Genomic DNA, 25,949 nt, shown 5'->3' on the forward strand with positions numbered 1-25,949 from the left:
AGCACTCTCTGCGCCCTTCCCTCCACCCTCAAGCCCTAAATGAGATCCCCGTGCACATATCACATAGTCAGCTCTGTCTAAGGTTAAGACACGGCTTGAATTTTCAGGCCAGAATCGTGTGGAAACCACCTAAAGTCATATAGAGGAGGGTCCTTGCCTTCACAGCAATGGCCCCTGGGGGCCTGCGGTAGCCTCCCTCTGTGTATCCATCACTGAGCACCTGCTGGGTTCCAGGGAGAGCTTTCTCATTCCCTCTGAAGCCAGCGCCTCTGCCCCTTATTGACTTGGAAGTATCCTTTGTAACTGCAGAATTATTAAACTGGAAATTCTCCTCCAGTGTGAACTTGGGGAAGAACAATGCTTATGGCTCAATTAAATGCTGATCTTAGCTTCCAATGCCCATTACGTGAAAGGAAGTTGAGTACGGGATGAGTTCACTGCTGCTGATGAGTAACAGACATTCAGGTTTGGGCCAAGTTTCTTGGGGGTTATTCTTGGAGGACAAGGAAAAGACAGTCTGCAGGAAGAAACCCATAGGATGGCTCATGACAGTGTGACAGCTGGGGGGTGATGCCTGTCTTGCCCCTTTGTCACAGAGGTGAGAGGTTCCTGGCCAGCTTCCAGTCAAGGCAGTATTAGGGTACCATCTGCTCTAAACCTCTCTACCATATATTCCCTAGAAATAAACCAAGGTGGCAAAGGATAACCTGGGATTGAGCAGATATCCTGGGCCCAACCCTGCCTTGACCAGAATTACCATACAACCCAGCGATTCTACTCCTTAGCTATATACTCAAAAGAACTGAAAACAGGGACTCAAACACAATACTTGGGCACCCATGTTCATAGCTGCACTATCGCAATAGCCCCAAACTGAAAAACAATCCAAATTTCCATCAATGGTAAATGGGTAAACAACTCGTGGCATGGCCATACAATGGAATATTATTCAACGATGTAAAGTAAGAACTCGTACAGGCTATGGCATGGATGACCTGGAAAACACACCCAGAGCAAGAAGGCCATCCTAAAAGGTCATACTGTATGATTCCACTTCTATGAAATCTCAAGAACAGGTAAACCCATAGAGAGAGAATCCAGGTTGGTTGTCAGCAAGGGCAGGGGGAACAAATGGGGAGTGACTGCCTAATGGGTACAGCGTTTCCTTTTGGGGTGATGAAAATGCCCTGAAACTAGATAAGGGTGTGTCAACCGAGAAAAGAGGCAGAGCTAAAATAAAACAAAAACTTTTCTTCGGGGCCTCAGAATTGCAGTTCGGGGAGCCCAGATTCCGGCAGTAATCCAAACTGCACTCACCACTAAGGGAACAAAAGTCAAGGGTTTTTAAAGAGGAAAGGGGGGACGCCTGGGTGGCTCAGTTGGTTAAGTGTCCGACTTCGGCTCAGGTCATGACCTTGCGGTCCGTGAGTTCGAGCCCCGTGTCGCGCTCTGTGCTGACAGCTCAGAGCCTGGAGCCTGTTTCAGATTCTGTGTCTCCCTCTCTCTCTGACCCTCCCCATTCATGCTCTGTCTCTCTATGTCTCAAAAATAAACAAACATTAAAGACAAAAGGGAAAGCCTGTACATGTTGTTTACAAAGAACATTGATGGATGTTGGCAGAAAACGAATCTTAACTGAATGTAAGTGGTTACTAAGGCCATCGCTAAGTGAAATCTTCTCCCGCAGCAGGCTTCAGGTGTTCAGGTCGAGTCCTTGGGACATTTGCAGTTTGGCCCAGGTCAAAAGCTCCCGGTTCCACCGGTGAGGACGTGCACGAGGCCCACCTCCTTCAGGGCCTCCTGACTCCATTTTAAAACCCCTGGACACAGGTGACCCTATTCTCCTTTCAGCTTTCACAAATGCTGGTCGCACATCACTGCGAATGTACGAAATGCCACTGAACTGTTCACCTTCCAATGGTTAATTCTCTACTAGAAGAATTTCGCCTCAATAAAAACATGACTTTAAGAGTTCTCTCACTGCTTGCGCCTGACATCACTTGCCTCAGAGACGGGAGCTTTCCTCCCCTTGTCTAAAGCCCTCCTGCACCTCTCCTGATACTATCCCCTCCAGGAACTTCATCCATTAATTATACCCCACCAACCGCGCTGCCTCATCAGCCAGTCTCTTGCTCTGGCCTACATCAACGCGATGCGTCCACAGGTCTAGAGGCAAAAATCCTCCTTTTGACTCAGTTTCCCGCTTGGAGTACCATCACGCTCTCTCCCTCTGGTCAGTGCCAAGCTTAAGCAAAAAGGCAAGGCACACTGCTTATCCAAGCTCTTCCGTGCTCCCTATAATCCGGCTTCCTCTCCATGCCAGCGCTGTCCTTACCCTCCTCACGGCAAGATCCAGGAGCAAATTCCTGGCTCTTCTCCCAATGAAATAGGCTGATTTTCTGAAAAGCAATCTGTTCCATTTCCTCATTATTGTTCACTACCTAAAGAGCTTGTAACAAGAAAGGTTGGTTTTAACCAGTTTAGGTTTCTGTAATTGTAAATGGCCCGCTTTTATTTTATCTTTTAAGCAGGATTTCAAGAAACGCTCTGTTTTTGATTTGGCTCTTTGCCAGAGGCTGGCAAGGATGGAACAATGGACAAAAAGTCAAGGACAAGGCTCTGCCTTGGGGACCCCAGCGGGAGGGGCGGGGGGGGGGGGGGGCTGCTGGTCTCAAGGTGGGCGTAGGTATGGGTGGGAACAGTCTGAGACCCTGAGGGTGAAGGTCAAGGGGCACACAAAAAATGAGGACTTGTCAAACTGGCCTTCAGCAAAGTGACCCAGAGCTGTTTACAAAGAAGCCATTCAGAGAGTCATTTCAGAGGAAAGACAAAAGTTGCAAAGTGGTTTTCAAGGTCAAAGACAGAAAGAGCTGACTGTTCAAAACTAGCCTGGAGGTGTGCAGAAAAATAGGTTAAATGTGCAGAAAGTAGAGACGTCAGAGTCAAGGCCTGGACCAGGACTCCCCCGACCTCTGGGAAGAGGTTCCATGAGGCCAACACTATCTTATGATAGAGTTAAAACGTGTGTCTTTTTCACTCTGTTGAAATTGGTACTAAAGATGCAAAACAAAAGTGAGAAGAGAGGTTGATGCCTTCACACAAATCAAAGCAGACACTTTGTGGCAGCAATCAATGCCTCTTCACCGCCATCAAGCATCTGCGGGGGAAAAATGCCAGTTGCACTCAGAATGTCCTTGAGGAAGAAGTAAAAAGTTAAAATTTTATCAACTCGCAACCCTTGACTGCATGTCCTTTCGATGGTCTCTGTAACAAAATGGTAAATGGGAGGTGTGCATAAGGCCCTCTGGCTGCACTGGGGCCCCCAAGGCCAGGGGTTGCCTCAAGAAAACACACTCCCTGTGCAGTAGTTTGAGTCGTGAACTAGCCCACTTTCCATGGGACACCTTTTTTCCTCGAAAGAATGACTGATGAACTATAACTATTCAAACTTGGCCGCTCAGCAGATATTTTCTCTCGAATGAAATGAGCCTGTCAAGTAAAACAACCAATAGTTTTTGCTATCAGGGATAAAGTTCAAACTTCTAAGGAAAAATTAGAATTTTGGAAAATTTTTATCCTCCATTATGAGCTTGATCGATTTCCAATACTTCAAGCCTTCCCTGATGAGATTGGAGTTGAAATTAATCACCGATGTGATTTTTGTGCTGTGGTATAATGAAATGTGTCAACATTTGGAAACTGTAGGACTCCTGTATTTTCCAAGTAACCAATGGGTGAAGTTCTAAAAACCATTCACGGGTAGAAGATCCAAAACATAGGATGTATCAATGGATGTCTAACAGCACAAGAGTTCATTGATGCGACTTCGGATTCCTGCATTCAATTAACCTTTAAGAATTTGCCACTTGTCAAATGTTATGTTCAAGAAAAATACACAAAATCATCTGAAACTGCTATTAAAACACTTCTCCTTTTTCCAACTAAGTATCTGTTGAGGCTAAATTTTATTCACACACTTCAACCAAAACAACACATTGCAATAGACTGGATGTAAAAACAAATGTAAAAAAAAATCCAGCCGTCTTCTTTTAAGCCAGATATTAAAGACGTTTGTAAAAACGAAAACAATGCTTCTCTTTTCACTGAATTTTTTCTGCTTTGGAAAATATAGTTACTCTTTATTTAAAAGGTGTTAATTTATGTTACCACGAAACGATGGGTTTACTAATTAAATGAAATAATATTTTTAAGTTCCTCAGTTTTAATTTAATGCGATAAATATCAACAGATAAAACGCAATAAACAAACTCTGGGGGTCCTCCATACTTCCTAAGACTGTAAGGAATCCTGAGACCAAAAAAGTCAAAAACCACTGTGCTAGGTTGAGCCAAACTGTTTTGTAAATAAAACCACAAACACTGCATCCAGGGGGCAAATCTGTCCAGCGGGTCTGTAACTCAGTGCAGGCAGAAAATGGGGCCAATCCCTGAAGAAAAAGCACAGGGAAGGCCAGCAGGGAGCTATTTTTGGACAGAAGGACCAGGAGATCTCCACTAACACCATGGAGAAACCCCCCCCAACTGTGCCTGCCGTGGAGACATTAGTTGCGTGCCCAAAGCCTGCTGGGGGTCTCTGTTCAGTCTGGGAAAGCTGTCCTGTACTATAAACCCTGACGCACGACGTTCATTCTGAATCCACGTAACGCTCCCCAACTCAGAAGGTTAAGCTGCAAAGCCAGAATCGATTCTTAAAAACCTAAGACGATGTCACAGAAGGAATGGGGCAAATTTCATAATCAAACTAAAACTCTGGTCTCCTCAGGCTACAGGGCGGCAGAGGACTACATTTATACGAAAGCTGTGTCTGGAGCAGCTGCCCCGGACGGAAAACCATGGTGAGGAAGCAATGAAAGGGTGTTTTGCTTTTGTTTTTTCCCTCAAAATCTGGAAGAAGTGCCAACCCCCTCAAATGGGCACTGGCTAGGTATTTAATTAGAAGCTGGGGAAGGCTGAGGAGGTTGGTGTGTCGGGGAGGATTTGGGCATGGGGTAAGGGTCAAGTTCAGTGATTTCCAAAGTCAGTTTTCTGACTTCCAGCACCGGGAAGGCAGGGACCCTGGCACTGTCTTTCATCCTTGTTTTGTTAGAGTGCAGCTCCGTGCCTGACACATAGTGGTGCTCATGATGGATGAGGGAACAGAAACGTGGAAAGGTAAATGATAAGCAGAATAAACTCCTTTTGTGGTAAACAAGCAGAGCTGATGGTTTCAGACCCCTAAAGAGGAGTGACAATGTGCCGCCCCACAGGGAGGCCCTCCGCGGGCGGGCACAGCCAGTTAGCGGCCCCGTTCCGGGAGGTCACGCTCAGCTCGCTGACTTATGGACTGTAAAATAGGACAAGAAGATAAGTATTTTAGGGGAGAGGAGAGCATGCCCACCAGGCTCCAGAGTGGTGGTTTTCTTCTCTCAGGCATAAAGTGCTAGTCAGAGCCTTAGTTCTGTGTTCTAAAAAGTCTTTAATTAAAATCTAAGGATGATAGTCATCTGTCTCCGATACAGAGTTAGAAATTACTCTCTCTCCTCTTTGCAAAGACCAAGAGTTGTAACCAAAAGAATGCAAACCTCAGGGGCTGAAAAAAAAAAAAAAAAAAAGAAAAACAACCTGTTGCTGGAACTTATTCATCTTATAACCAGAAGCTTGTAACTCCTGGGGATCTAAGATGTACAGCATGTATCATACATTCAAAAGTCAGTAAGAAAGTAGATCTTAAAAGCTGTCATCACAAGAGAAAAACTTTTGTGACTAAGGGAGGTGATGGATGGTAACCAAACTCACTGTGGTGGTCGTTTTACAATATATACCTGTATCAAGTCGTTATGTTGTACCCCTCAACCTAACGCAATGTTGTATGTCGATTAATATCTCAATAAAACGGTGCAGAGGAAGCAATCTAAAACAAAAACTAGTGCCTGGGCAACGTGTAAAGGGCCGCATGCCATACCTGTAGGGACTTTCTCTTTCCCTGCGTTAGTTACCTGATTCACCTGTACTGCGATTTTCTCAAAGTTTGCTCTAGAATAAGAGAGCCCCCGAGAGCTTACTCCCCTAGTACAGTGTATGCCCTAAACCATGCAATGGAAGTTTTTGAATCTTCCAAACCTCTCTGAAAGGTCTTGAGTGCGGTGGCCTCCCATGTTGAGGTCTGATCTCTGATGGCATGCCATCCCATCTCGAGGCCGCCCCAGACCCACAGGGCCAGGATCCGCATCGTAACAAGATCCCCGCACAATCTCTGTGTACGTTAAACCTGACGGGGGGCTTCGCCAAAAGGTCCTGAGGTCACATCATTTGGAAAGTCTGAAACCAGGCGATGCCTGGCTTTCTCTGTAGTGGACAGTGAACCTTTACATGGAGACACGACACGAACAATAAGGCTCACGGTAATGCTGAATGTTCTAGGAGACGCGGGGCTGCCCAGTGGGAGGGGCCCCGGACAGACGTCCAGCAATGTCCCTCCATTACTGTCCTGCCCCTCCCGAGAACTAGTTCTTGGCTTCCGACAAATCGTAAATCTCTCTTAGGCCTCTGCTACCTGGTGTTAAAAATAAAACAGGTGCAGAGTCCTTTAAAAATCACCTTCCGCTCTCAATTCTTTGACCCTGGAAATGTCACCGGTGATATACTCCTTGTCCTGATATATCTGGATGCCAACAACAAGGCCTCTACAACTGTTTGCTGTCAGGGAGAGATACATTTCAACCTTCTGGAAAAAGCTTATGCCGAACAGAAACGTGACGAAACATCTATCCTTTGGGACATAAATTTAGTTATTTCTTTAAGTTATAATAGAATGACGTACATTGTCCTGTTTCTTATGTGGGCAACGATAGGATCATCCTTCTGTTTTATAACATAAAAGGCAGCGATGGCTTTTTAATTACATTAGTACCAAGAATTATAATTCAGACATGAGTCAATGAAATTCTAGACCGGCTTATCCTTTACCACTGACGAGGCGACAGCTGGGCTGGACTGCGCTCCCTTTTATGATCTCTGTGCTTAATATGTGTCTAATAATTATTATTCTTTTTTTTATTATCCATAAAAGTACTTTCTCCCTCAGAGGTCCACAATGCAGCGTCTGCAAGGAAAATCTGCTGGACAGATCACCCAACCCTCATTAGCAAATAAACGTATGTCAGACACCTTCGCTTTGGCATTCAGTCCAAAGCCTCTATTCTCCAGTTCAAAGATGTCTAATGAGCACTGGCAATAAGCTGTTTACTCAGTCAAGAGAAAGTCTCCCCCCTTCTTGGAAGAATGTCTTGGAATCAATTCGTCTCTTTTCTCTGTAATGCCATCAGGAGATCGCCATACGATGCCATACGTTACAACGGCTTCATCAAGTAGCCTTCCACCCGCCGCTCCACCTTGACCCTTTCTTGCTGGGTTCTGTGCCCCACTCAGAGGAGAAATTCCGCCACGGCGCCGGCAGACCGTGGGGGCCTAACCCCGCCATACACTCGACCCAGCCGGGAGAAAGGAGCGGCCACAGCAGGCCTGCCGAGGCGCTATTTGGATGCTGAGGACACAGCGAATGCCCTTCCTCGGATTCCTTGACGGGCTTCCTTGTCCACCCTCTCCCCACCTCCCCACTTCTTCCTCAAATGCCCACCGCATGCATCCCTCTTTCTGCAAGGCCTCCTTAGGGCCTTTAGGCTTTGCACTAATGGCGGTGGAAACGTTAGCTCTTGGAGACGCGATGAAAGAAAGCGTGCGACACCCCCTCCTGCCCTCTGCAGCGTCCGTCGCTCCTTCCTGAGCCAGAGAGGAGCCTGCTGACAGGTGCCCACCGACAGGACGATGTCATCAAAGGCTCGGCCGGTTCGGTTTACTCTGACCTATTTCTTCTTGAAACGAGAGGAACGGCAACGCTGCTCACAATGTCCCTAAGGGGTTAGTTCCTGTGACGTTCTGGGTCACGCTGTCTGGGGGTTTCAGATCCCAGAATGTTTTCCGACTCAAATTCACCATGTCTTTCCCGGGACCTAATGTTTACCAAACATATAATTCAAATTACGTATCTAACTCAAAACTCAAGAGTTTTGATTTTTCCATCATGTTTTTGTGCTTTTGTTTATTTTACTTGTTCCGTTCACGGGCTGTTTTTGAGCATCTCCCATGCAGAAAGCACCCTGCTAAGTTGTTCCAGTGGATACAGAAGGAACCAGACGGGTTCTAATGTCAAGGAACTCACCATCGGAGCCTCCCCTGGGAAGCTCCCGGTGATCCCACCACTGAGTCAGATATTTCTCTCCAAAAGGTCCCTCCCATGGCACACATCGCCCCACACTCTAATCCACGATTCATTCGGCATCCCGCCCCACAACCTCCCAACTCCTCCTCAGAGGCCACGTCTTATCTAACCAGATGTGTCCGCCCCAGAACCTAAGGCAGGAGCAGGTACAAGACAGGCAATAACTCTGCAGGGAAACGCATGCAAATGATAATGCACATAAAGAAATATAAGCACAAATCAAAGGTAGTGTGTCTCATTAGAAAAATAAAATGTTGCCAGGCTTGAAAGAGGGGGTTTGCAGCAGGAGTTAGGGATGGCTTCCAGAAGGAAGAAGGTTTGGGGCAGAGCCTGAAATATAGTTAGAAAGGTGGGAGGGCAGGGAGCAGAGGGCTGGGGTAGGGTGGTGCAACAGATAAGCATTCCAAATGGAGGGAACAGCATGAGCAAAATCACGAGGATGTAAGGGAAGCAGCAGCAGGATGAATGGACAGTGAAGGGAGCCGAGGTTTAAGCTGGAAAGGATGTCCAGGCACCCAGCTTAGGGCAGGCTTGTCACCTTGCCCTGGGAATGAGATCTCAGATAAACAAACCTCAGAAATGGGAACTTACTGGGAACCCTGATAAAGAGGCACATTCTTGGAAACAGAAAAAAATAAAGAGGGGTGCTGATACACAGCAGACAGACTCCTGGAAGGATAGTATCTCCTACCCAGGCCACATGGGCTGTGGAACAAGGACAGCAGGTGTTATCAAGCCAGGGACAAAGAAACCAGTTAAGGTCAGTGATTATTTCCAATATATCAAACTTAGCCAGAAGAACTCGGCTATAGAAGGATTAGGACTTCCTGGAGTCGGAGCCTTCGACTTCCAAGAGTAGGGAGGGAGGTAACAGAAGGTCGGGAACTTTCAGGAGCCCAACGTGCCAGTGCTTTTCTCATGAACAGGCCCACATCTGGAGAGTGAATTAGGACACAGCTCCAGAAGGGATTGGGAATGGCTCCCAGACATGATGCCAGTTCAATTCTCACGCAAAACAAAGTCTGAGTAGGCAGCTCCAGTATCCAATTCAAACAGCCTAAGGATGATAGATTCCCAAGGCAAGAGCTAGAGAGAATCCTAAGGAACCTTCTAAGAATGGAGGCCTGACACCATTTACTTATCAATACAGACCAGAGCCAGGGCCAACAAAAAGAAAACTTTGAGACAGATATTGAACCATTATAACACCTATCAACATCTATCTTTTTTTTATTAACTCCACGTGATCATAACATTATTAACAATGAAATCCTTGAATAAAAAAGATGTTGTATATTTGCTTTAAGGGATCAATGAGAACAGGAAAATGATGAGCACCTGAGACCCCTACTTCCAGAATGATGTTCCACGATCTACTTTTGCATCAGAAGCATCTGGCTGCCCAATAAAAGGCATCCTAACCTGAGTGAGGGACCCAGAATATGACTTTTTTTGTCAGACCCTCAAATATTAGGCAAATCTTAGGCAAACTAAAATTTTAAAACAACTCCTTTCACTTGTAGACAAGGAACACAACTGGACAGAAAGGGGGCAAGAGCGAATGAGAGAAAAAAAATAGAATTTTGTGATGATGAATTTTATGTATCGACTTGGCTGAGCCATGTCACCTAGATATTTGGTCAAACATTATTCTTGATGTTTCTGTGAGAGTGTCTTTGGATGAGATTGACATTTAAATCAGTGGACTTTGAGGAAAGAAGTATATCCTCATAGCACAAGAGTGGGCCACATCTAATCAGTTGAAGACTTGAATAGAACAAGAGGCTGACCTTCCTTCCCTAAGCAGGAGAAAACTCTGCAACAGACGGTCAGCCTACAGACTTCATCCCCAACATCCACTCTTCCTGTTTCACCAGAAGACACCTTTGCATTAGAGCTGCAGCTCCTTCCTGAGTCTCCAGCCCATTGGCCTTCCCTGGTCAGATTTTGGATTCACCAAGACTCTACGATGAGTGGCACTACAATGAGCTTATTCCTAAGTGAGCTTATTCCTTAAAATAAATCTCCTTAATTCGTATACATATGATATGATATGATAAGAACATATATGCCATCCATACATATATAATATATCCCATTGGTTCTGTCTCTCTGGATAATCCTAATACATAACTCTTGCTCTTGAGAGACAAGATCCATGGAACCTAACTGGATCTGAAGAAGGCTTAAGGTCCACACCAGCGAAGATCCCTGATACTCACCTTTAAAATAATTGGGGAATTATCAAGTCAGCAGCAGCCAAACTTGGTGATAGAGTTCAAAGACAAGTAGTGACCACAGTCATTTTTTTTTTATAAGGAGAAGAAAATGATCAGAATCAACCCTTGTAAAGAAAGCAGTTCTCAAACACTGAGAGCTCCTGGCCATCCTACAGTAAACATATAAAAAGACTTTCCCAGGATGGTGTGCTATCGAAGAGCCGCGAGCCACAGTTTTATTGCAGACCACCCATCAACTGGGAGTGTGGAAAGGCCTCCAGCCGAAGCGCATCTCACAGAAAAGAAACGAGGTCCATTACTAAATGACAGTGGCATGGACAGAACAGAATTGCTCTTAGTGTGATGGATGACCTAATAAAGACACAAAAGTGATTAGCAACAATCACTTTAAACCACCCAGTGGAGCTCTTGTTTGTTTTGTACTGTGGAGTGGATTCTTGCACTAGGTAGAAGACTGGACTACATGACTTCTAATTTTAGGAAACAGCACAAAGAAGGAAACCTGACAGCAACAGTCTTTTATGGCCAGCAAACCACTCTTCAGTCATTGTTTTAAGTCACGAAGACAAACACGAACAGCCACGGGAACTCAAGTCGATTCAAAAAAGATGAGTCCACTTTCCGTTCCCACTCCTGCCATCTTTCTGTGAACGGGGAGACTGGCTTCCAGAGGGCTCTCTCCAAGAGAACAATGTGGTGGGTCTATAAATGGATATAGTAATTCCAGCCTAGTCATTTGCTTACAGTCACCAGGGATAATTACAATGGTTCAGGTAAGAAGGCTGGCCACAACTTCCTTCAGTTCCCTGAAGGTAAATGCAGGCTCTGGCAGAAGGGACAACAGCAGAGGCCTCACACCTTATGAGCACCTGGTGTGGACCCAGGAGGTGGGGGCACCGGGGGAGGGGGGGCACTCAGAGCCCCTCAAAAGAGCCGGCCCCCATAAGGAAGCCGCACTTCCCCTGAAATGGCCTGCTAAATAAAATCAGCACAGATTCTTCATGAAGGCTTCTGAGCCATTTTTGCAGGAAAAACGAAGCACTTTGGCAAGGTCTGCCAAGTTACCTGCCAGGTGCTAAATGCTTCTGCTGCCTTTTCGGTGAATCAGTTCTACAGGTGAGGGCTGCAAGCCGGCAACGTGCATGTTTTCAGAAAACACGGTGGCTGCTTTATGGGTAAAAAGTTTCCCCAGATGGGGCATCCATTATAGGAGAAAGCTCACAAGGAAACAACCTCTCTGTCGGTCCCAACTTCCAAGAACAGCCTTCCCTTCCCCATTGAAGACATTTCTCTTTCACTACTGTTGTCTTCTTGGGGGCTAACCAGGCCTCAGAACTGTTCATTGAGAGTAGTAGGAATGAATTTGGGGAACACCGCTGTGTCTCCTCTTTGCGCGTGGGAGGTCTGACACTCTTCCAGCTGGAGTGGTTGGCTTTCCTCAGTCTCTCACGCTTCATCTCTTCTGGAACATCTTCAGCAAATAAGCTGTCCACTGCTTCCTCATCTTTTCTCGGGTTCTATACCCCTTCTTAGCATCGACTGTCACAGAAGAACTCTCAATAGCCTTTACTTCTTCACTTTCCCCATAAAATACATTGATAGGGGCGCCTGGGTGGCTCAGGCGGCTGGGCATCTGACTTCGGCTCAGGTCATGATCTCGCGGTCCGTGAGTTCGAGCCCCACGTCGGGCTCTGTGCTGACGGCTCAGAGCCTGGAGCCTGCTTCAGATCCTGTGTCTCCCTCTCTCTCTGCCCCTCCCCCGCCCATTCTCTCACTCTCTCTCTCTCTCTCTGTCAAAAATGAATAAACATTTAAAAATGTAAAAAAAAATTAAAGCTGAAACTTCACCTTCAACCATGTTAAAAAAAAATAAATTGATAAATGGAGCTTCCCCTCAGGAAAGAGACGAAGAGAAAAATGATCCAAGTTGGCCAAGATGGAAGAAAACGGGATTCGCAGGGCAGGCTTGGCTTTGTAAACGAAATCCCACTCTGCCTCCTGGACTCATGCCGGGCACCATCCCCTCCACCAGGGATTTCGTTTTGGCTTTGGTTTACATTCGTGTTCCTTTCCAACCATTTAGCAGAAATTATTGCTCCCACTACTTCCTCAGGTCCTTCTGCCTTCTGCGGAGGACGATCTTACGAGGAAACGGGAAACTGACACCACTGTAATACCGCACCCGAGACATCAAAGTCGTGGGTTCTCCAAGATGACGCGAGCAACACGTGAAAGTGTCTTCCAACACCCACCTGCCGGTCCCCCCCCCCCCCCGCTCCCTTCACCCAGTTCACACCGCTACTGCCGAATGTGCTGGCATTCCCACGGGAGGCGTCACGGGGCCAAGTTTACCTGTGCTGCCCTTAACACTGGTCTAAAACAAATCATGCTCAGGGCGCCTGGGTGGCTCGGTCGGTTGAGCCTCCGACTTCGGCTCAGGTCACGATCTCGCGGTCCGTGGGTTCGAGCCCCGCGTCGGGCTCTGTGCTGACCGCTCGGAGCCTGGAGCCTGCTTCGCGTTCTGTGTCTCCCTCTCTCTCTGCCCCTCCCCTGCACGTGCTCTGTCTCTCAAAAAATAAGATGAAATGTTAAAAAAATGTTTTTAAATTAAATGAAATTAACAAATAAATAAATAAAGCAAATCATGCTCTTTTGGGACTTGGCACGAATTCCACTGGACAAATGTGCAGAACTGGGGAGACGGGCAAGGAGGCAGGCGGTGAGAGGAACACATGTGCCCTAATGGAACAGGCGCCCTCGTAAAGGGCTGAGTCTCCCTCTCCCGGGACGTTGGGTACAGCCGGCAGGTCACCTGCGAAAGACCGCAGTCCACCTGTTTTAATGGAGCTCTCTAGTGACGGAGTGGGTCTCAGTGGCCACAGTCCCTTACGGGTCTGCCTCCCACATCCTGTCAATCACCCAAGAACAAGGAGGAGGAACTGTACTCAGCTCCTGCCCCTGCCCCTGCCCCTGCCCCAGCCCCAGCCCCAGGCCCATGTGACCCGAGCCACTAAAGAAAAGGGACAGCAGGACTCAGGTCTGCCGTAGCACTGATGACACTGGCCCACAGAGGTCAAACGCAACGTCAGGCTTCTCGTCCCAGCCTCTTCTCTGTTCCTTCTCGTGCTTTTCTCTTGCTTTTGTAACTCTGCTATAGGCGCTGGAGAAATGCAATGTTTAAGGAGGGGATTCTGTGATCACTGGGAAATTAATGAGCCTGCTCACCTCTCCTGTCTTCCGTTTCTCTTGATTCTGCTACCAGATACGATGGCTATTTCTTCTCATAAAATCTCTACTTTATACCCAAGCAAAATCTGGCACCACACAGATTTATTATCACTACTTTAAAAATTATGTGGAGGGGCGCCTGGGTGGCTCAGTCGGTTAAGCGGCCGACTTCGGCTCAGATCATGATCTCACAGTCCGTGAGTTCGAGCCCCGCGTCGGGCTCTGTGCTGACAGCTCGGAGCCTGGAGCCTGCTTCGGATTCTGTGTCTCCCTCTCTCTGACCCTCCCTCATTCATGCTCTGTCTCTCTCTGTCTCAAAAATAAACATTAAAAAAAATAATAAAATTTAAAAAAAAAATAAAAATTATGTGGAGATTGAAGATCTATATGTTACATACCAATGTGCAATCAAAACCAGAAATTTGAGGGACTCTTTCAGCAAATGCACTTGGTCTCTCCCTGTCATTCTTGATAGACACATAGATAGATACGTAGCAATATATGAGCATAGATACACGTATTTATGTAAATATAGGCTTTAGAGCTACCAGGCATCCCCTTACCTCTGACGGCTTCGTGCTGCACTTTCCTTTTCCTGAACACTCCAAGTTATTTGCATGGCTCTCCCCCGGCACGCAGGTGCTGGCCTTCACCACCAGAGTTAAGCGCAAAGCCACAATAGATTTAGTAATGGAATCGTTCACAAAACCTGGAAAAAAAAAAAAAGAAGAAAGAGGGGACAATAGGAAATGTAAAACGTTACCAACATTCTTTCTACAAGACCATGAGTTTATTTAACTCAGCATTTGAGTCTAACAAGCAAAACAAAATGGAATATTAGGCAAACAAATACAGCATGTGACTAGCGGCCATTCAGACCTCCGGCCTGTTAAGAAAGGCCAAGCGTCATGGGAAAATACTTGATGCCCAAGGAAGAGGAGTACCAGGCACTGAGTCATCGCCTTAGATGCTGTTGTCCTGTGCCTGCCTGTGCCCCTCTGGGGGCCACCTGGTCTCTCGATTCCACCCCTACATTAGCATCTTACAATTTACTTTGTTCTGAGCTCATCTTCTTCTAGTCAAGAGTAGTGATCCTTGGGGTGCCTGGGTGGCTCAGTCGCTTAAGCGTCCGACTTTGGCTCAGGTCGTGACCTCACGGTTCGTGAGTTCCAGCCCTGCATCAGGCTCTGTGCTGACAGTTCAGAGCCTGGAGCCTGCTTGGAGTTCTGTGTCTCCCTCTCTCTCTTTGCCCCTCCCCCACTCATGCTCTGTGTCTCTCTCTCTGTCTCTCTCAAAAACAAGTAAATATTTTAAAAATTAAAAAAAAAAAAAAAAAAAAAAAGAGCAGTGATGCCTAACCAGTTTTGAAACCAGAAGCTTCATCATTTTGCATGGGCTTTTTCCAAGTACACGCTGCCAACGTTCCAACATAAGTGGTTCAGAATCTGGGAGGTTCAGGTCTGGGGGGAACCTCTGGGCAGGCATGTTTTTGGAAAAGGCTCCCTAAGTAATTCGAACATTGCTTCTAGTTAAGAACCACTGGTCTGGTAGAAAAACTAATTTCAGTAACACGAGTAATATTATTACTAAGGTAAATCACCTGGAATTAGAGGCACGCACTGAGCCTCTGAAAGCACGTTTTACGCGTCTGTTTTTGAAAGTCTAGGTGACTCTGTTATTTAGGCAATATTTCTATTCTCCAGCTCATCGTAAGTCTCTGAAGTTCTTAGAGACACCTCTGATAAAGGTTTCTATATTGGCTTTATTTGCTTAATAAGACCGGGAGTATTCTGGCCCTAAAATACTTTAGCAAACTATTAAAGAAATCAATCTTTGCAACAGCATGCCACATATTACTATGTAATTCCTAATTATGTCACCTAACCCCCCACAGGGAGTCAAAAGGATATGCACGCTATTTTCAACAATATACGGCTCACACGAGAACGGTGCCTGCCAGCTCCTTCTAGGTAAGAGTGAAATTTCAGTAAGTTGTTGGCACCTCCCTTTGATCATGTCTCAGGGAAAATGCTTAGAGCGGCTCATAATGAAAAGTAATACTGTCCAATTTAACTTTCATCAGACTGCAGCTGGGTTAGAGCAAAGCTGCCCTCAGGAAATCCCACATGCCAAGAGCAGGAGATGTGCCCTTTACAAAGGGGCAGCAGGAAGAATCTGAAATGAAATAGAATTCACTTTTTTTTTTTAGAAAAAGGAAGTTCTTTGGGGCTTTATAAGTGATCATTTGAAAGTTGTTGAAAAGCCAGTGTGGTTTCTTTGACATTGCACTCAAACTGATGGACACTTCCAGCATACTTACAAGAAATGCAGAGCAGACGGTCACTACTTTTACTCTTCCTTCATAGCATGAAATCAATACACGTAATATAATTCTTGATACAGACCTGCAGAGAGAAGCCTGTCCTCCCCTTCAGAATTCTAAGATCCACAGGCCAACTAATTAAGTGGAGAAAACCCCGCAAAGTAGGAATGAAGACGGCATTCTGGTTCTGTTTGTGGAGCTGCCCTGCGACTGCCTTTTGTCAGCCCCTGCGTCTTTGACGGTCTTTCCAAAAACTACAGAATGATGCCGTGTAGCAGGTGTCGCTTGGGGGTCGCTCTAGCTAACTAATGCCTGGCTTAACTTAACAACAAGCAAAGGAAAAAGAAAGATGAGATTTAGAAAGAAAGGAGAGAAGAAGGAAGGAGGGAAGGATGAGGAAGACAGAGGAGGAACAGCAAAGCTCGAGACGGAAACTGCATGAGACCCAAGGAAAGGAAACACCAACACAGGAAAACAAAGCAGAAGTGGAGAAAGAAAACGAAGGCCCTCCAGGGGCGCCTGGGTGGCTTAGTCGGTTGAGCGTCCGACTTCAGATCAGGTCATGATCTCGTGATCTGTGAGTTCGAGCCCCGCGTCGGGCTCTGTGCTGACAGCTGGGAGCCTGGAGCCTGCTCGGGATTCTGTGTCTCCCTCTCTCTCTGCCCCTCCCCAACTTGCTGTCTGTCTGTCTCTCTCTCTCTCAAAAATAAAGAGAAAGAAAGAAAGAAAGAAAGAAAGAAAGAAAGAGAGAGAGAGAGAGAAAGAAAGAAAGAAAGAAAGAAAAAGAGAGAAAGAAAGAAAGAAAGAAAGGAGAGAAAGAAAGAAAGAAAGAAAGGAAGGAAGGAAGAAAATGAAGGCCCTCCAGCAAAAGTTTCAGGGATTCTCCCACTTCTGATTACACTGTATCACCCTCCCAGTCTCAAGAGAAAATACAGTCTTCGTTCCAACCACAACAAATGCTAAACTAGAGTTCTTTGAAACTTTTCATGAATAAACATATATTTAAATCATCACTGTGTACGGTCCAAGTTTACGATTCTGACTTTGAGGCAGAAATATTGGGCCACTTTACGTGGACAGACCATGTGCTCCAGTGAGCAAGCGGGCACAGGGGATGGGTGGGATGGGCTGCAGTGTGGGACGGAAGGAAGCTGGATTCATTGGTCCTCCAGGCAGCAGACGTTTACCCAGCTCCAAGTAGGAGGCCGCATTCAGGATGAGCTCTAAAGGCTGAGAATGAGCCAGCAAAGAGAGCTGAGAAGGTCACGTGTCTCATGGAGGAGGAGGTCATGCGTCACACGGATGGGAAGGTCAGTGTGACCCACGGATGAGGACATCAGTGTGTCAATGGCCAGCATCTTGATGAGGACAGAGAGGCAGGAAGGGCCAGATCAGAGGGCATCTCGTGAAACTTAGTGAAAAGGGAATCCATTGAAGAGCTTTAACCAGGGGAAAAGCACGTGACTTACGCTTTTTCAAAGATCACATTTTGGAGGAAGAACCAGTAAGACTTCATATACATTGGATGCGGGATATGAGGGAAAGGACAAAATCATACATACAGTAAGCAACCTTGTGGGGGTCATACTGGGCAAGTGAATCAAGATTTCTGTTGTGAACAGACTAAATTTGAGATTGTGATGAGACCCCTTTTCCAAATAAAGTGGTCAAAAGCTGGTGGCTGGACATAGGACATGAGTAGTCAGAAACATCAGGGCTGAATATTTAAATTGGGGCTTCATCTGAATACAAATGGTGTTGCATTTTTGGGACAGGGAAGGGCACGTAGGGAGAGGCAACAGAGAGAGAGAACAGGGAGCCAGAACCAAGCTTTACAGGCCAATATCCATGGTATAAACTCAGTTGTGTGTTGACATCAGACCACAGCAGAGTCATACTGGAAGAATTAACTGAAACACGTCGCTGCATGATATTTCCACGGTGGGGTTGATAAGAAAAGACAAGATTTCTGCAGCATGGAGGACATCTGGAACTACATGATGGCAGGCCTTTGACAACTTCAGCATCGAAAGGGGAGACTGTGGTCCCCGACAAAAACTTTCAAGGATGCTACATAGTTCACCTTAGAATTCAGATGCTGGGAAAGGAAGAGGAGAGGGAGGAAGAGAGGGAGGGGAAAGGGAGGCAGTGTTGGAGGGAGGAAGGGAAGAAGGAAAAAGCTACTGCTACACTTGGAGAGCCCACTTCTACTTGCTACACATCTGGTGATTTCCCTAATGAGCTTGAAAACGATAATGAAGGGAAACTTTCTCCAAAGATTATCCAGAGATCTGTTAACACCCTCAAGTAACTAGTTAAGTTACGATGACAAATAAAAGTTGGGTTTCCTTCTGCCTCTCCCGACTCCTCCTCCCCTAAGCTTGCACAAAACCATGCAAACACTCTGCCCTGCCCACAACCCCACACTGTGCTCATTAACACAGTAATAAAACGTCCTGCCATCACTACAGTCCTTTTAAAACGGTGACTTTGCCAAACTCGCCTCCCCTGGTGCCAATGAGAAGCGGAGAGCAGCTGAAAGGGGGTCCAGTCATTATCTTTGGGACGGAGTGGTCAAGCATCAATTGGGAGAGCAAGCGAGATGGCGGGCTCCGGGCCATTAACTGTTTATTTTACCACTTGTCCTCTTTAATATTAACACTAAAGGTCTTAAATGGACTTTGTAGTTAATACCTCATTGGGATTAGTGGCAAATGAAATTTGCATTTCTCACCTCAGTGGTTTGACTAAAGACCATTTTCTTTCCTGTTAAAGGAAAGCATATGTGCAAAATAAAAATTCTGGCCGTAAATACTTGAGCAGTAGGTGTTGCAAACAGACTGCCGACTTTTCCTATTAAGACTTGGCGAGTCATTTGGCACAAACCTATAACCTATAAAAACCGTGCACAGTCCAGGAAGTCCCATGGCTGGCAGCCGACAGGCATGAAAGGCTTGAAATATTACGGGTTTCAGCCCCAGCTGGAGACCCAGGGTTTTTGTATTAACATAGGCATTGGGAAGGCAAACCCCCCTAGTTCCCACATCCCGTGCCACAGAAGCACGGATGAAACGGTGTATCTGCACTGACTTTTTTAAGAAGGTAGAATGGAGGTTAGCGCAAAGCTTAATAAGCTGGTTGGGATCCCCATGGATTTGTGACTCAGTGCCTGTGGACTGAGAAGCAAAACCGGAGAAATAAATCATCGTTTGACAATGTCAGGCCAGAGGCAAAAAAGAGAGCTTGATGCAGGCAGCAAATATGAACCCAGACCAAGTCCAGGGCTCCGTGATCCGAAAAGCAAGGCTTACTCATATACCCTCCACTACCCGAGCGAAGCTGTCTTTCTTTTGCAGGTGTGAGAATGCCAGCAGACCGAGAGTTACGGTGGAAAGTGAAGATGCACCAGAAAAGCTGTCACTACACCTGTGTAGTGCCTGGCCACACCCACCACCCCAGGACCTCATTCAAGGTCTTTGTGTCTTTTGGAAACAAGGCTTTCTCTAGATTTCCATGGAAAGGCTGGGTTCTTTGTTCGCCTGCTTACTTTCCAGTTTCGATCCTTAAAGCAGGATCCTGCTGTCGGGAACACTCACTCATGTGGATTACCTCATTTCCTGCCGGTTCCCGAGTAACGTATGGCCAAAAATGCTTTCTGGATCAGGAGACACAAGGGCACATTAACAGCAGCAGACCAAATACTTCCACCGTGGCCACACATCGAAATCATCGGGTGGATTACACCTGGCCAAACGACTATGAAAAGTATGTATTAAGTACTATCATTTGCTCCAAAGAAAAAGAAACTGCAGGGATAATGGGGAGCGACTGTTGAAAAAAATACAATCACCGGGCTATCCCCTGAAGACAGAATGACTGGCTCGCAGTAAATCTTACTCTCAGAGGCAGCAGCTCTTAACCACTGCCTCCTGGCTTTGTCCAGATCTCAACGGCACCTTCTGTGTTCATGCTGCAGAGAAGACTATGAAAAGTCAGCACTGAAACACGGGCTCTACACTGTAACATGAGCCAAGGCTCCTTAGGCTGACGTTCTACACTTTTCCAAAAGAAATATCTATTCCCGCAGTAAAGGGTCACTAGCCCGGAGGGCTGTATTTCTGTTTCTTTTTTCTTTTTTTGAAGAACAGGTTCACCCTCCCACACTCCTTCCTCTACTAATATTAGACTAAGTTATTTGTCCTAAGTAAAGACTTGAGTATTTGAACTACAGGAGTAACTATTAGTTGCCCGACGGTATCTATTCTCCTCACATCCCTTTAATAATAGGAGTTTTTGCTGAGAACTGGGCCACCCAGTTAAAGAACACGCCTCTCCTCAGCGACTCAGAGATGGGATATGTGGCCCTTCTGTGATGTACATCTACCAAGACTGAGCAGGTGTTGCCCTGCCCATCCCTCCCATCTTACTGCCCCATGGAAGTGGGGACAGCAAGTCTGAATCCAGAGATGGAACCTGTGTGGTGAGGGTTCAGAACTGCCCTCTCAGTCCTGGACCAGCTGCCTGCTCACGGTAAACATGAGAGCGATGAACCTGGAACTTGCTTCAGCCAGTGTATCTGAGGCCTCTCTATTACAGCAGATGAGACTGGAGTCTAACCAATACACGTGTGCAAAGGAATCATATAAAACCCCTTCTCTTGTGCTACACCCACCGTCTGCCCTTTGACTCAGAAGGAAGCACTATGTAGCTACTACTTAGTGTGGCAATCTCACAAAATACTAATTCCATCACCCCTCTCCTCTGTATTCCTTAGTATTCACCAAGCAGGGTTGGCCATGAAAGTGGCCCACCTACAGACAGGGGAGGAGTGGGAAGAACCGGACACAAGCTTAGGAAAAACACCTAGTTGTCATTCCTTTTATTATATAGGGATATACTGAATGTGCATATTAACCTGCAGGTTCAGTCTATAATTTGTAACACCTCACTTATCCTGTAGATAGTGTACGTTTCACACTGCAGAAGTAACTGCCCACCACATCTATTCATCAATTCCAAATCAGTTCCTCCTAATGAGTGGCTTTACTATCTATACTAACATGATTAACCAGGCCCAAGTGCCGACATCAGGGTAACGGGAGGTCATACTTGGCTCTACCGCCAGGTCGAGTTCTCGCCACCTCTGAATTTGGGAGAGCGATTTACACCACTCATGCCTTGGGTTATTTCTAACAGAGATAATAACACTACCTATTTCCTGAGATGGTCATTATGAGTAAAGGTCTTAATATTGGCAAAGCGATTAGTACGGTGTAAGCATGGAGAAAGGACTCTATAAATGATGGTCATCACCACCATCACCATCTTCATTGTCATCACCCCCATCACCCCCATCACCATTATCATCATCACCCCCATCATCATCACCATCATCATCATCACCCCCATCATCATCACCATCACCATTATCATCATCACCCCCATCATCATCATCCCCATCACAGCATCATCATCACCATCACCCCCATCATCATCATCATTGCCATCATCACTACCATTATCACCATCATCATCATCACCACCGTCCCCATCACCACTCCCAACACCATCATCCCTATCACCCACAGCAACGTCAACAACCCAACGTCTATTTAAAGTGGGATCCTCAGGGGAACTTAGACTTGTGTAGGTCTGAGGAAATAGCTCTGGGAAAGCAGGTCCCCTGAGAAAACAGCAGTGCTGGCACATAAGCGTGGAGGTCATTTAGAGAGTCCCCTAACTCGGTTTCTCTGATATCAAACCTTTTAAATGGAATTCTTTTAATCATTTCCACTTTTAAAGATTATTGCTAGAATTTAAAAATAATGTCTAAATAAAAGTACACCACACATACATAATAATGTGTCCTTTACTATCTACCGTTTTGAATAATTCATACCTAGATTCTACTTTAAAAAGCCAGCCTCTAGGCTACATTTAAAGTTGTAAAGAAAAATATGTGAATAAATGAGGTATGGCTACAATTCATAGGATTGAAAAACATTTAAGGAAAAAAGTATATGCAGCAATTAATGTAAGAAACACTGGCCAATATAATGGGCATGATGGTATAAAAAATAAAATTATAAAATCTTTTCTTGGAGCAAAATTTACAACAAAGCCTGTCAAACCTCTTCCTGTGCCTATTTCTGGCATTAAGTAATCTCCATTTAGAAAAAAGAAATTCATTGCATATGAAAACCACATCCTAATTGGACACATTTTTTTAAGCCAGTTCCTGAATACCCATTGGTAGAACATGAAAATTAATTTGCACTTTCCTTTAAAATTTTGTTGGCTCACACAGAATATACAATTGAAATTCTTCATTTATTTAATCTTTTTCAATGTCTATTTGATCGCCTTTTCATAATCAGTTAGAATTGTATCACTTAATCTTCCATTCGCACAGTTTCAACTCATCAAATACTAGTAAATCAATTGCTAAATTACTGTAGAACTCATATACAATTACCCACCACATCCAGTCATTAATACCCAATGAATGTATTCTGATTAATGGCATTACTATGAACGTCAAAATAATTAATCACTTCTCTGTGTTGATGTGAGGGTAATAGGAGATTATAAATGCACAGCTAATTGGGCTGCAGATGACTTTATAAATGTTAAGGCGTTAGAGAACCAGGCCTTCAGAGGAGCTAACATAAAAAGCTGTTGATTGACGTGTTTACCTTCTGAACTATTGCAAGCATTGTGGACGTGATCTTTCTTTCAACTGCCTTTGTTCTATCGCATTCCTTTGCCTTGCTTTGATTCAAAACCTCACATTTAAGTGGGCACCAACTAGATGGTCTGGTAACTTCGAGGTCACATGAAAGAAGTTACCTGAATTTACACGTGTTTGGTCAGAGTTCTAATTTGAGATGCATTTGCCTCTTGAATTATGCATAACAACTTTATCTTCCAGAGCATGTATTATTGTACTAAAAATAAAACTAGCCAACGTATTGCAGTCAAGCCCCGGTGGTATGCCAGGGTTTGAAAGAAAAACGACTGGGAGGGATGGAGACGTTGACTCAGACTCAGTCCGTCTGGCTGGACTATTTCTAGCTCATATGAGCATTGTCACCATAAGAACAGTCAGGCCCTTGGCCTCAGTCCTCGAGATGCTCAAAGGCAGCCTTGACTATCTGCTCCACTCTCTGGAGCTCCAGAAAGTTCTCTACCACTCTGCCCCTCACTTATCTGGTTCACAAACACTTAAAATTAGAATCACCTACAGAGTTTATTTAACTGTTATGTTGGCTCCAGCCTGACCTAGTAAATCCGAACGTCTCGGGATATGGCCAAAGACACCTGTGGGGTTGCCAGCTCCTCCTGATGTCCGGCTGCCCGGTATATCATCTTAAGGATGACTTCTTTTCTGCCACGTTAAAACGCATATGCTTCGGCAGGAACTATACACAGGATGAATGTGCTTACCAGTTCCTTCCCTTCGACAGCTCCTCCCCGCTGAGATCTTAACGTGGCCTCCACAGCCCAGCGTGCCTGACCCAACATCTCCACCTCTCTCGCCCTTGTTCTCTAAGCTCCAGCCTTGTGGCCTTGTTGCAGTTTCTTTGATATTACTCATTGTCCCCTGCCATAGGGCCTTTGCACATGCAGTTCCAGTCTTCTGCCTGGAAGGGTCTCCCCATCGCCTAGTTAATATTTCAGCCTAATTACCTTTCTTCAAGATTGTGATCCCCAATCCCCCAAACTCATGTCAGATTTTTATTATCAACTACAGTCTTAGCACAGTGTGCTTATCACAGTTGTAACTTTCTATTGATTTGTGGAATCGTTTATTACCTGGGGCCCCACTAAAACATATGATTCACGAGAGCAAGGATTTTTATTTGTTTTGTTCATTGCTCTACTGCCAGTGCCAAGCAGGCACCCAGCTCAGTAGGTGCTCAATAAATATTTTGGGGAGGGGGTGCTCCCGGGTGGCTCAGTCAATTAAGAGACTGACTCTTGGCTTCGGCTCAGGTCATGATCTCGGTTTGTGAGTTGGAGCCCTGCACTGGGCTCTGTGCCCGCAGTGCAGAGCCTGCTTGGGATTCTCTCTCTTCCCCCCTCTCTCTGCCCCTCCCCTGCTCGCTCTCTCTCTCAAAATAAATAAACTTTTAAAAATTTAAATAAATAAAAATAAATAAATATTTGGGGCAGGAAAGAAGAGAGGGAGGTGGTGAGGGAGGACAGGCCTGGTGCCCAAATGTCATGTCAGCAAATACGAGGACTCAGAGGGATGAACTGGCAAAGAGAAACAGGAACCCAGCAAAGAAAGCTGGTAGTGACATAACACTCCCCTGACCTCCCATGTCCGCTAACCGCCTTGGCGGACGGAGTAATCACTAGCAGCTCTGACCACAAAGCAAAGTAGTTTCAGCTCCAGCCAGGAGCTGCCCTGAACACAGAGCCCCAAGCCAACTTGGGTGGCAAGCCCCATTATGAACCGTGCCCTGTCCCAGATCATAAACAATACCACAAGCCTGCTCCGGGGCTCACCAAGAAGGAGTGAGTTACAGACTGTCCCTGTTCCCAATCAGCTCTCTCTCAAAATTAAATTCTAGAATTCTGTGTGACTGGCAGTTTATTGGGCTGCAGAGGGTTTCCTTTATCTGTCCAGAGCAGATTTTCTTCATGCTTCAGTCTTTATGCAAGTCCTGGGAATGCTATCTGATCGTCAGTTCTTTCTAGGGATACTCAGTGTAGCAAATTAAAAATCCAATCCGTCTTCCCTTTACAGCCTTGCACTGCCCCAAATCCCAATCTGACTTTGAATAGACGGCCTTCACTGCTGGAAAATCTAACGGGAATCACAGTGTATAGGGCAGAGGCCCCAGAACAAAACAAACAAAATGAACCTCTGTTCCTATCTGAAACAAAGAAAAACTGATCAAACACAGCAAGTGGGGCCTGGTCTTTCCAAGCTTCCATTTCTTTTTTTAAATGAACTCTAGGGGCACCTGGGTGGCTCAGTTGGTTAAGCGTCTGACCTCAGCTCAGATCACGATCTTGCAGTTCGTGGGTTCGAGCCCTGCGTTGGGCTCTATTCTGACAGCTCAGAGCCTGGAGCCTGCTTCGGATTCTGTGTCTCCCTCTCTCTCTGACCCCTCCCCCGCTCAAGCTCTCACTCTCTCAAAAAAAAAAAAAAATTAACATTAAAAAAAATTTTAAATAAAAATAAATGAACTTTATTGAGGTATAATTTACATACAATAACATACAATGAGGTTTTCCAAACATAAAAACTCTAGTAATCAACCACCAAGGTCAAGATATAGAATATATTTTTCTTAGCTGACGTATAGCTGGCATAGAAAATATTAGCTTCAGGAGTGCAACACAGCGATTCAACAATTGTCTACGTTACACTATGCTCACCATGAGTGTGGTCACCATCGGTCACCATATGCTATTATTACAACATTTTTGACTATTCCCAGTGCCACACTTTACATCTCTGTGACTCATTTATTTTATAACTGGAAGTTTGTACCTCTTAATCTCCTTCACTTATTTCGCTCATCCCCTCCGGCTTCCATATCCAAAGCTCATGGCGGGGTGGGGGGAGGGGGGAGGTCCTTGCCTTGGTAAAAGGGCTGCCTGCCACCACAGGAGACCTGGCTTCCCAGTACAAAATGCAAGCTTTGGACTGAGGCTCTGTTAGTCGAAGCCAATCACACTTTGATATTCTGAAGGAAATGCTCCTTGAAATACAACTATCCCAGTTATAAAATGAGGACGTCACAGGGATGAGAAGTACTGTGGGAGTAGGGTCAGTAATACTAAAGGGCACCTGGGTGACTCAGTCCACTGAGGGTCTGACTCTTGACTTTGGCACAGGTCGTGATCTTAGGGTTGGGCTCCGT

General features: G+C 45.7%; 1 protein-coding gene across 1 annotated transcript in view; it reads right to left on the reverse strand.

Annotated features, from left to right (window-relative positions):
- Positions 1 to 25,949, reverse strand: part of DNER (delta/notch like EGF repeat containing) — a 186,979-nt gene that overhangs the window by 132,545 nt on the left and 28,485 nt on the right. Inside the window, exon 7 of the mRNA XM_032594126.1 lies at positions 14,309 to 14,454. Coding sequence (XP_032450017.1) covers positions 14,309 to 14,454 — 146 coding nt within the window. The remainder of the gene's footprint in view (positions 1 to 14,308; positions 14,455 to 25,949) is intronic.

The sequence above is a fragment of the Lynx canadensis genome, chromosome C1 (genome assembly GCF_007474595.2).
Source record: "Lynx canadensis isolate LIC74 chromosome C1, mLynCan4.pri.v2, whole genome shotgun sequence".
In the NCBI taxonomy this organism is placed as follows: Eukaryota; Metazoa; Chordata; class Mammalia; order Carnivora; family Felidae; genus Lynx; species Lynx canadensis.